Source organism: Macrobrachium nipponense, chromosome 21 (assembly GCF_015104395.2).
Source record: "Macrobrachium nipponense isolate FS-2020 chromosome 21, ASM1510439v2, whole genome shotgun sequence".
NCBI classification, from domain to species: Eukaryota; Metazoa; Arthropoda; class Malacostraca; order Decapoda; family Palaemonidae; genus Macrobrachium; species Macrobrachium nipponense.
Window position 1 is genome coordinate 35889688 of NC_087212.1, and position 13159 is coordinate 35902846.

At 37.2% G+C, this 13159-nt stretch overlaps 1 protein-coding gene across 1 annotated transcript in view; it reads left to right on the forward strand.

Annotated features, from left to right (window-relative positions):
• Positions 1-11538, forward strand: part of LOC135197923 (trypsin II-P29-like) — a 23748-nt gene extending 12210 nt beyond the window's left edge. Inside the window, exons 4-8 of the mRNA XM_064225178.1 lie at positions 2180-2224; positions 2704-2840; positions 3564-3855; positions 8842-9020; positions 11177-11538. Coding sequence (XP_064081248.1) covers positions 2180-2224; positions 2704-2840; positions 3564-3855; positions 8842-9020; positions 11177-11395 — 872 coding nt within the window. The 3' untranslated portion in view covers positions 11396-11538. The remainder of the gene's footprint in view (positions 1-2179; positions 2225-2703; positions 2841-3563; positions 3856-8841; positions 9021-11176) is intronic.
• Positions 11539-13159: the final 1621 nt, after the last annotated feature.

Genomic DNA, 13159 nt, shown 5'->3' on the forward strand with positions numbered 1-13159 from the left:
GCATTATTCCTCGCGACTCTCATACTGCACCCGACAACTCTCTTATGTGCTCCCTGAAATGCTTTCAGCAGTCGCTCAAGCTTTTCCATACTTTCACTAGGTAACATTTACTTACAACGCCTCCGGTCCTTATAATGTATATATATGACGCATTAAGGTTTTAACTGGCAATTGCTGTGTTGTTGAACAGAAACAAAAATTAACCCATACCGTGAAAGACACTTATAACAATAATTACACTGAATAGTATAGGCGTCAAGCTCCTTTCTCATTTGAGGCTGTGATATAAAACTATATGAAATATGAAAATTTTCAAAAATAATTTGTGCTTTTTCTAACATATAAACCTGAGGTCTTTACTTATGGGAAAGTTAATCCCATATGTAAAGACCTCAGGTTTGTATGCTAGGAAAACTACAAATTATTTTAAAACTATTTGATACGTGCTCGCGTACATTACAATTCTAAAGCAGGGAATTGTGTTCATAAACAAACTTGGGAACAATACTGAATGATGAAGCGAAATATTATTAAGTTCTTTTTCGTTCTTCCATATATCCGTTTAATTTACGGTTAGAAGATGGCTACAAGAAAAATCGTTGGGAGAATATTTTTCCCAGTTATCAAAAGATTTTTCTGAAAGAAAAAAAAAGTTCTCTGTTTGGCAGCGACGTGTTCTACTAATTTCCAAGTCATATTTGCATTCCCATTAATTCCTAAGGCACACGCCTTTGCCTAATGACACTAAAAATAAAAGATTCATGCAACACAAACGTCGGGGAATGAATAAATAAAGAAAATGTACATGCCAGAATTGGGGGAATGCAACACGAAATGCGTTCGGAACGAGTGGCGATTACAAAGGAAATACTGTAACCTTTGTTGCTCAAACACGATTTAATCGACTTAATTACGTCTGTGAGAAATGAAACCTTACGGCGCAGCTGACGAACTCCGAGACACCAGTCAAAGGCTGATTTGAATATGAAAGCGGCCGTCGTAACTAATCATTCAATTATCCAAGGGCGTCTGTGAATCCTGTACATAGCAGGAGTTTGCGAATACTTGTTCACATTTATTCATAAGTGGGAATGCTAAATAGGAATCTCTTCCACTAAGCAAAAGTCATACACTCAAATATATCCATGTGTGTGAGTGTGTGTGGGGTTTAAGGCGCGTCTGTGCAGTCCTGAGCTCCTGTCTTTCGTGGTTGGAGCCCACGAGACGACGAACTTATTATCAACTAAAAATTCCCCTTCGGTTAACGTATATGAAAATATATTATTTCCAAGGTAGGGCGAATTAGATATTAAAGGACATTTGTAGCTGAATGCTTGTATATGAATCACGATAATGTGATTAAATTCTCTCTCTCTCTCTCTCTCTCTCTCTCTCTCTCTCTCTCTCTCTCTCTCTCTCTCTATATATATATATATATATATATATATATATATATAATAATATATAATATATGTATATACGTATATATATAAAAGAAGGAAAAGACAATGATTGGCATCACATGCGCTAACCACTGAATCATGGATGAACCCCCTGATTGAAAAAATAATAAATCCCAACATTAGACGATTTCTATTGACACACAGTTCACCAGCAGTACGCTGAATCCCTGTACATCCACTGCGCCATTTACCTCCATCTTGCGCGCGCGCATTCATGTTCCCGGGATATTCGGACCCTTCCTTTCAAGTATCTCATTTCTTGAAAACATCTCCAAATCGTACACTCATTTCCACCATCCAATCACCCTCCATTCTTTCCACGTAACCAAACCAGCTACAAAGCCGTCTGGTGCAATCTGCAAGGTCAGATTAAACAGGAAAAATATCACTGAACAAGCCATGAATATCTTCATAATGTGTCACGCTGAACGAATGAATTTTCTGGAGACGGAAACCAGCAACAGTATAATTACTAAGAAATGGAAAATCCACGCAATCTTTTTTTAATTTCCTCTTTTTCTGTACTACTACCACTATTATTATTACTCGAGAAATGAATTTCTGTCACCAGAAATAAATTCCTCTGGTTCCGCGTTGGCCGAGCCGAGAATCAGACTTCGGACCACCGGAATGGTAGCCGAGCGCGAAATGCACTCGGCCAACGTGGAACTATCAAGTTTCCCTTAAGTTATTTTTTCCTCGTTTTCTCATTTCAGCAACAGCGGAAACGAACATCATTGGCGGGGACATAGCGACGCCAGGTAAGAAATCCAGTGACTGATCATGAATGAGGCACTTTTAAATCCACACTGACTAAATCTAAAAGAAATTATTCATACTAACAGGGGCAGTTACAATGTAATTGCCATGAATTAATGTTAATATGTTCTTAACAACTGGGCTATAAATACTGTATTGTTTAAATTAAGTATTGTAAATAGTTGCGAGTTACATGTAATATATACGTATATATATATATATATATATATATATATATATATATATATATATATATATATATATATATGTATGTATGTATATGGATTACTAGAAAAATATATATCTATACACATATATACAATATATTCATATACATAATATGTACAAACATACATATACATACATGATATATATACATATATATATATATATAATGTGTGTCTGTGTGCAAAACATTAAATAGTCGATAACGATAACTCCGAACAGATAGAATAATCTATTCTTCCTTCTGGTGGCAAAGGATCGACGCCGTGGCTGGTCTCTATCAGAGATGCCCAGTATTATCCTCCGCCCCACTTCTGCGGAGGAACCATCCTCAACAACTTCTGGATTCTGACAACCGCTTCCTGCGTCACTTCGTCTTCGTATGATTTGCTGGTAATTTTAAAAAGTGCTAATTTAAATTACTCAGACCAATATAACACTGCTCATAAACACTGGCAAACGCACATCCTAATTCTACTTCGTAGAAATCAGTGTGATCATGCACGTTGGTCGTTTCACTTCCTTTTTCAAAATATTCTGGGCACTAAATATAATCTTCACCTATCTTTCACTCATGAAAATCAGAGAACGAATGCACCTAGGATCTCCATATGCTGTTGAAGGTCTTTCGATTAGCAACATCAACAAATTAAGTGTAACTAGTGTTTCTATTAGTTGTTAAGAAATTGGTAATATCGTTCAAGCCTTTCCAATTCATCATTATCCAAAAACCTGAAAAAGCTGAAACCCTGGGAGGTAACTCCTTGTGTCCTTAGATTACATTATTCAAAATTCAAGGAGAGAGAGAGAGAGAGAGAGAGAGAGAGAGAGAGAGAGAGAGAGAGAGAGAGGATACTGTAAAAATCAAAGCAGTCTACTCATAAGGAAGAATTTAGAAACCACAATAAAACTCCGTTCTCTCCCAACACCCCAACGCCGTTTCAACAACCATAAAATTCTAAATACCAAACTTCCTTTTCGCCGAATTTTGAATATTTTCCCAAACACTGAACCCCCTGTATTTCCTGACACTGAAAGTCCAAATATTAAAACTGTTTCCTACCAACACTTTAACGTCATACTCTCAACAAAGAAACTCCCGTTTTCTTTTAACAGGTTGTTCTGGGCGAGTACAACATGGATGAGCAAGAAGGATACGAGAAAACCAGGACTCCCTTGCTCTCCATTATCCACCCGAAGTATACTTACTTCAGTATACACGCTTACAATGTAGCATTGCTGCTTGTGCCTTACTTTTCTTACGGAGAGAGGATTCAGCCAGCGTCTCTTCTGCCAAAGTTTGACGACAAGAGACACAGGTTGGCCCAGCGGTTTACTGACGGCAAGAAAGAAGAGAAAGGGAAGTTCTCGTGTAACATCCGGGATACAAAGTGGGATATACAAGGAGGTAAAGTAGATTTTAATGTATCAATAAATAAAAAATAATATATTAAGCTGATAGAATTAATCTGATGGAGTGAAAACTATAAAGTGGCAGAATGAATAGTAAATGGACAAAAAGCTAGACTAATGTAAGAAGAAAAATAAATGAGAGCTAAGTAAGTTTAGAAAGCCTGTATGCATTCATATAGGTACATAGCGTGTACATATATACGTAATTATAGGAACATATTCACACAAGCAATAGGCCACAATGGTGAAAAACGAAAGACAGATAATAAACGACAAGTATAGTGAATTACACACAAACCAAATAGGGAAATAAGGAAACCAGAAGCAGATACAGACAGAAAAACGTTGGGTCAGATAATTAAGGCTGATAAGAAGAATGGCGCGTTATGTAGCCCCATGTCAATTTTTGAAATGACGAACATCAACATCCGCTACACTTCCAAGATTTTACCACATTAGAAATGACAGTGTATGCTTATGGTCTGCTGTATATAGTATTATATATATATATATATATAATATAATATTATATATATATATACATTGGTGTAGCACGCACAACTTTAGGATGTCCTCCGATGGTAAAACCCGTAATAACAACTGGTAAAATGAAAATAACACAATTGTTCGTGTATACAATAGACTTACGAAATGATATAGAGAAAAAGAAACTCCCGAATAATGTTCAGAACAAATGACATTTAATATATCTCGGATTGTTATATAGGCAAGTCAGCTGAAAAATGTAAAGGTTATATCCCCTAAGCTCTAAGATCGGATCATAGAGGAAAGATAAGTAAGACGTGTTATCACAGCATCATTTCAGAGCACAAAATCTTTCTATTACCCAACGAAAAAAATATTGATATCAAATGTCAGAAAGCCAAAGGGGGAAGGCTAGCGGTCTTACCTCCAAGGCGGCTTGAATTCAACGATTACTAAATATATATAGACTCAAACGTTTCCATTTTCACTTTTAGAATAGTTTATTGTTTAATCGCACCAAAATGATCAAAGTTAGTAGTAACAGTTCTGATATGAAATCATCAACATGCACTTTTTAAATTTAAATCGTTATGATTTGTAAACTGATCAGATGAATGAATGAATTAATATGTGAACTGGCGTGAAACATGTATTGAATGTCTGCTACTATATATACATATATATATAAATATATATTGTGCGTGTGTTTGTATATAATATATATTTACATGTATATATATATATAGATGTGTCTACATATGAATATCCATACATTGTACATACATCTACAGATATATAGCAGAAGGCATACACACACACACAAACATTATATATATATATATATATATATATATATATATATATATGTATGTATATATATTATATATATATATATATATATATATATATACTATATATATGTCATCGGTTATGAACCGTTGATGGTTCATCAGGTTCTTTCATGAAAATTAAAATATGGGACTGAAATGGCCGGAGGACAGACGCATACCACAGAAGAGGGTGTGAAAAAAAAATCAGAAATACCTTAAATCTAATTTATTACATATATATGTACATATTTACAAATGAGTACAGGTTCTAGGCGACGAAACTACATTAAATGATCATAAACATTTAAAGTCAAATAAATTAATCATTAGATAATTCATATTCTCAGACAGAACAACAAACATTCATAAACAAAAGTAAATGCTTAACAGCAGCAGTGAAAAATCAATGAACATCCAATGCAAAATATACATTTAAATAGCAAATCAATTTCTGAGCCATACACTTGCTCCACACTAAATAAACAATCATCATGCACAATAACATGTTCAATTGATTAAATCAGTAAACCTCAAAAATAGGCAGCATAATAATAACAGTGATAAATCACCAAAGCAGCATAAAGAATTATTAAATTCACACAACACCAATAATAAGACATTTAATTACATACACAGTATAAATAACATTAACAACATTACCTCAAAGGTAATACTAGAACTTCAGGCAGCGCCACACAAAAATAACCATCTCTACAGAGACGTCAAGACAGTCTCTACTGTCAAAGAGGATGTAGTAAATCACCAAACAATCACCGTCAAGTCACCACAACAGCCCATGACTGCTGACAGGAACATATCCAAAAATACACTTGACTGCTGCGAAGTCGAAAAGACAACTGGTTGGCCGTCTCACTGGATACACTGCTCCACAGATGACTACATCTTGCAGCTGCCGAAGACAACATCAGGTCACCAATACCTGCTGTTAAAAGTCCAGTAACCACGCTTCAACTGCCAAATACAACAGGTGACCAGTACCAGCTGCTCAAATCAAGTAGCCATACTGGTATTCAGCTACTGCCTTCTTGGCTGAGTATTGCCAAGAACCTGTCTGTCTGCCACCCAGAACCTGACTGACTCAGTCACTCACACTGTGACAAAAGTAAACTCGCCATGTAGACGAAAATATCGAAAAGCAGGAGAAACAGGGAAACTACCCAACCAGGATCGTTCAAACAAAACGACTGATCCTGACAGCACACACATATATTCCGTTGTATTCCACATAGGAAAATGAAAAAAGTATGTGTCGGAAAATGCCCACCAGTTTCGTCCTCCAATGGACCTCTTCTTGGAGCGTTTATCAAGGAAAGAGACAAAGTTTCCAGTGCATGTAGCCAAGAAAGTCCTAAAATTTTTAAACATACAGTTACCAAAAACTAGTAGCTTGAGCTACAAACTATTCAGCAGTAATATAACAACAAAACAAGAATAGCAGTTGAATAAATGAAAAATAACAAAATATCTAACGAGGTAATACATCCATTTGAAACAGCATAACATATAGTACATATTAACAAGCGTATACTATATAATAGTTAATGGATGTATTACCTCGTTAGATATTTTGGTATTTTTCATTTGTTCAACTGCTATTCTTGTTTTGTTATATTACTGCAGAATAGTTTGTAGCTCAAACTACTAGTTTTTGGTAACTGTATGTTTAAAAATTTTAGGCCTTTCTTGGCTACATGCACTGGAAACTTTGTCTCTTTCCTTGATAAACGCTCCAAGAAGAGGTCCATCGGAGGACGAAACTGGAGGGCATTTTCTGAGACACCTTTTTCATTTCCCTATGTAAAATACAACGGAATTACTATATCTTCGTGCCTAAGAAGATTACCAGTACTACACACACACACACACACACACACACACACACACACACACACACACACACACACACACATATATATATATATATATATATACACACATATATATACACATATATAGACTTCAGGAGGTTCCATGATACAAATGATAAAAGGCCAAGTTTATTAACAAAACAAAACAAAAAACGTTTCGCACTAATGACTCGGTGCATCAGTCTGTGAAAAGTAAAAGACAAAATACATTATTAGTATAAAAGGAATTCACAATACAATTAAAATTTACAAGTTTATACAGTAAAAAGTAAAAGCATAAAAAGCACATAAAACAGTAAACAAAAAGAGACTACTAAAACACCAACCGTCCATAAGCAGGAGAGAAAAGGGAATGACATACAATGGCGTCCAAGGCCAGACGACAACTATGCCAGATACAGAGATGCTGAGGAAGTATTACTATTGAGAGAGGGAACCAGTCTTTTTATAATATAACGATTCTAAAGTTCTCAAGTGGTCTGGGTCCCTTACATAACCAGTTATTGAGAAGTGTTGTTTCAGGACTTCGGTTTTAAATATTGCTGCGTGATTTTTGATATTAGAAAATTCTGGCTGCTTCAATCTTTGGCCAGTGCGAAAGCTGAAACCCAAATGGCTGCAATATCTGACCTGCAGTAACCTCCGCGTCGATCCAACGCAACAGCCCGGACATCCAGGGCATGTGAATTTATAAACCACATTGGATCACATGAAGGACTGCAGGCGATCTTTGAAATTAAAAAATTATCCTATTGTACATGGGTTGTTGGAAATAAGTTTGACTTTAAGACAGGGGATTTCCTGTTCAATTATTCGAGTGAGATTTAGGGAAAATTTGGAGTCAGACATATACGGGATTGAGGCATAGAATAATTTTTTGGGAACATCAAAGTTGACAGTTGGAGGTTGTGAATATTTACAACCTCCAACTGTGTGGTTTATAAATTCACATGCCCTGGATGTCCGGGCTCTTACGTTGGATCGTCGCGAAGGTTACTGCAGGTCAGATATTGCAGCCATTTGGGTTTCAGCTTTCGCACTGGCCAAAGATTGAAACAGCCAGAATTTTCTAATATCAAAAAATCATGCCGCAATATGTAACACCGAAGTCCTGAAACAACACTTCTCAATAATTGGTTATGTAAGGTACCCAGACCACTTAACAACTTTAGAATCGTTATATATTAAAAGACTGGTTCCCTCTCTCAATAGTAATACTTCCTCAGCAACTCTGTATCTGGCATAGTTGTCGTCTGGCCTTGGACGCCATTGTATGTCATTCCCTTTTCTCTCCTGCTCATGGACGGTTGGTGTTTTGGTAGTCTCCTTTTGTTTACTGTTTTATGTGCGTTTTATACTTTTACTTTTTACCGTCTAAACTTGTAAATTTTAATTGTATTGTGAATTCCTTTTATGCTAATAATGTATTTTATTTTGTCTTTTACTTTTCACAGACTGATGATGCCCGAGTCATTAGTGCGAAACGTTTTTTTTTGTTAATAAACTTGGCCTTTTATCATTTGTATCATGGAACTTCCTGAAGTCTATATATCTTGCTGACTGGAATATTTATATTATATATATATATGTATATATATATATATATATATATATATATTATATATATATATACACACACACACACACATATATATATATATATATATATATATATATATATATAAATATATATATATACACACACACACACACAAACACTCCTGTACACATCACCGTCATTCTTATATACATGACTGTCCTTCCATTCCAACGCAGTGGAAGGCCTGATCGCCGGGTGGGGTCGTACGAACTCCGAAGAGTCCTCCTCGGTCGTCATGGAGGCACACCTAACCATCCTATCGAACGACTCCTGCCAGGGTGCTTATCCCGACGACGACATGGAGTCTCTCATGTGCGCCGCCGACGTGACACACGGCGGGGTCGGCGCTTGCCAGGTGAGATATCTCGGTTCCAAGGTCTAGACTCTAGAGAATATAGACCTTGCTCGGTTCATGGCTGGAGTGACTGACGTAAGCGCTGGGTGCATCTTACAACTGGCGTCACTTCCTGTCGCGCTTGATTTTTAGATCTTGCTGGAGCGAGTGTGTGGTGCGGCCTCGCGTACCGTTTAGAGGGAGAAGTGTGTGTGTAATATTGTATGTTTCGAGGCCGTACCGTTCAGAGGGAGAAATGTGTGTGTGTGTATGTGTGTAATATTTTATGTTTCGACTGTATAAAGCCCTATATATTACATTGGACAAAAATACTTCAAGCAGCTACTAATCGTCGAATCAGCATCGATATCCACGGAGTATTAAGCACCTGGAGGGGTCATTCAATTAAATGTCTACCAATTATTATCATAATTCATCCGCCTATTATCGACATAGTTTGTCGACGCAGAGGCGAAGAGACATTCTTACCATTTCCTGAAACTTGAGCAATTCTTTGGCAGCGCATTGAATTTCAGAGTAACCTCAATTAAAAAGTTGCTAAAAAAAAATAGACCAGCATGGGTTATCATTACCAAAAACCTATATATTTCGGACCTTAGACTTTCCGCGGCTTCTGTTAAGGTGCAATCACACTATCTCTGATTAGTTTCTCCAGCTTTGTGACGTGATCGTCATAACACGGGGCATTATCCTCAGACCAGGCGTGGCTGAGGGCTTGTCCTCGACGAAGCCTAAAAATATATTTAAAGATGTTTAGCTTTCCAATGGAAGATTTGACTCGCTTCTACTTCACAGAGAAAGTAAATTCTGTCTTCTTGTATAAAATATGACTTCAGATGACACCTTTTAAAACTCCTGGCTTGCGTAACCGTTTCACGTAAATGCAAATTGATGATCGTGCACTCACGACTCAATCGTATTGACCAATCCTACAAGCTCGGTTTCAAATCCTAGAACCCTTTGCCTCTTTATGATCTCAGAACACTTTGGTCTTAGGCCCCGTCCACACGGCCGAGCTTTGCTCGACGAACTTTGTTCGATGTGACGTCAGAAGCGGAGAAACTGCGGTAAAGTTCTGACTTTAACCGCCGTTTCTCCGCTTCTGACGTCACATCGGACAAAGTTCGTCGACCAAAGCTCGACCGTGTGGACGGGGCCTTAGATTGTTCCAGACAGTTTTGCATTACCCAAGACGAAATGACCATCATCGTCGTTTTCCCTTGAAATAACTTAGACTTTGCTTTGAAAGAGATCCATTGATATAAATGTACTTCTATATACATAAGTGTTATATTTGGCTGCAAACACAACACTTTTTGGTTCCGTTAACACGAGTGAGTTGTCAAAATACCGACATCAGAAGGAAACTTCATAAATAAATATAAATACCGTAAGCTTGGCAACCAGAGATGAAAGAACATAAATCAAATCCTAAAATCTATCTCATTACTTGCTGAAAAGTTTCAGTTTAATCACCTGCAAACAATTAATACGCAAATACGTAGGCAATTCATTCCGCTTCGCCATAAAAACCTCATCACTATTCATCGACAGAGATATTAATACCTAAAGTTCATTTATTACTCAAGGGTTCATTGCACAGCGCGGCAGCAGTATAGCATTAGGCATGAGCTTTTGTTTATTCACCTCAGATAGGGATGAAGATGTTGCTTATACCGTAGTCTCACAATGACGGACATATCTTGATGAATGTTCATTGCGTGTTTAGTAATCAGCCTCGGCTATTATTCCTCTTTCTTATAGTTCATGGATCTGTAAACGATGGAAATTTATGTATGCAAGTAGTGTTATTTCTGTCATTACCTCGAGATATATATATATTATATATATATATATATATATATATATATATTATATATCTATAATATATATATAAAAGATATATAAAAGAGAGAGAGAGAGAGAGAGAGAGAGAGATAGAGAGAGAGGAGAGAGAGAGAGAGAGGAGAAATACGTGTAAAAGTAAACCTTTAAAGGAATTCAAATGGAAATCAGAATACGTGTATTGAAAAGAACGTAAAGTATGCTAGTGACTACTACTACTACTGCTCATGCTACTATCATTAAATATCATAATAAATTTACTATTAATAACGATACATTTTCCTCCCCTCGCCCCCCCATTGTAATTCCAGGGTGACTCAGGAGGGGGACTGATCAGCACGGACGGATACATTCTAGGCGTCTATTCCTACGCAGAGCCTTGCGCCTCGGATGAATTCCCGGGAATATACGTCAACATGTCGGTCATTCAGGATTGGGTGTGTTCTATCATCCGCTTTCACCACCCGAAGAGGCTGTTGGCGGACGCTACGGACTACAGAATACACTCCTTTCGTCCGTCATTAGATTAAGTTATAGACTGCATTATGTAATGCGAGTTACGTGTCTTTATTTCTAAAATTCTCTCGCTTTGTCTCTCTTATTTAATATATCATTCCGAGGTGAAAACAAGTTACAGAACGAACGTCGGATCCAAAAACGGGACTCGTCTCTACATTATGACACCGGATGACAATCAATGAGACTGCAACCTTTCTTGTCCTTTATCTATCAAACAACTTACTGCGTTATGTCAACGAAGGTACATATCAGAATGAATACCGTGCCTCTCTCTCTCTCTCTCTCTCCTTCTCTCTATAATACACAGACACTCTTCAACCAATTACAAACAGCAATATTTTTGTTCCGAAACCGCAAACTTGCCTTTGACCAAGCATTTTCTTAACCAGGTTTCAAATACGTATACGAATACTAAAGTGATCTTATAATATGTCTGTATGTCCATAAATTAAATCTTTATTCGCTCCTACAATGTTTCATTTTATCAAACACTGTTTCACCTTACTGCGCAGTTCAGGGTTTTCATCTGAACTGCCAACACAATGACGCTCAGTGTCGAAGCATAGAAAAATCAACTCCTCAGTTTATATTGCATACATGCCACGCGCTTGCACAAAAATGTTTCTTATGTATATATGTAAAAGCAAGCAAATATGAACTTATAAATATAAAGATGAACGGTAAAAAAGTCTTTCTTCTTCAGCGTCCTTTTACAAGAAGAAAACAGGTATATCACCAAAGATCGGTCTTGGCCGACTTACCCGTTCAAACGCTGAGAAGCTTTGAATAACATTAATGATAAGGTCCCTTATGCCGGCATTCATTATCTTCCCTCTACAGACTCTGGTATGCAAAATCCAATGGAAGGCGCAAATTAAATGCCCAAGTCTATCTTGGCGTATAGGAGCAAGCTGTAAACAGAGAGGAGAGTGGGTTCCATGCACACAGGCAAGGTCTAGAGAATACTGCTCTAGATAGCACGCAAGAAAAGATAGAGTTGCCATCTAGCTCACATGTCGGGAAATTGGCATGCTCCAGTTTCCATAATTCTAAGCCACCTTTAAGCTATAGTAGATTCACATCAACCGTGCATTTGATGTCTAGGCCAGTCCCTTACGTAGCTCCTGATTGGCTGTTGATGAGCCAATCACAGGGCTGGAAACTCTCAGTCTCTCGAGAGAGTTCGCATGGGTAGGATGTATATTCCACCTCTCCTGAGGGATACGCCTCTCAGGAGAGGTGGAATATACATCCTGCCTATGTGAACTCTCTCGAGAGACTGAGAGTTTCCAGCCTTGTGACTGGCTTATCAACAGCCAATCAGGAGCGTCGTAAGGGACTGGCCTAGACATAAAATGCACAGTTGATGTGAATATACTATAGTGTCTATTTCCTACTGGTGGGTATAAGCGTAGATGTACAAATCAAATCAAAATGAAATCACAAACTAAAGAAATGAAACAGAAAATATGAGAAATTCTGGGCAAATGAAGAGGAATAGAAAAGAATTGACATGAAGACAAAGTGAAAGAACAAAAGCCAGTCATCACAACCACATGAAGAAGAGAGTTTTGGAACCTGGAGATGTTAAGCAATCTTCTGTATTTTGCAGTTATCTATGTAGAAGGTCAGTAATGGCAAGAACAAATAAGGTCATAAGATACAGATTAACAGCTATTTTAAAAATCGATTCAAATAGCATACTTCAAGAATCAGGACGCAACAATAGTATATCATTAAAGCAATGGAAGTAAAAGGGACAACCTGGAGTCATT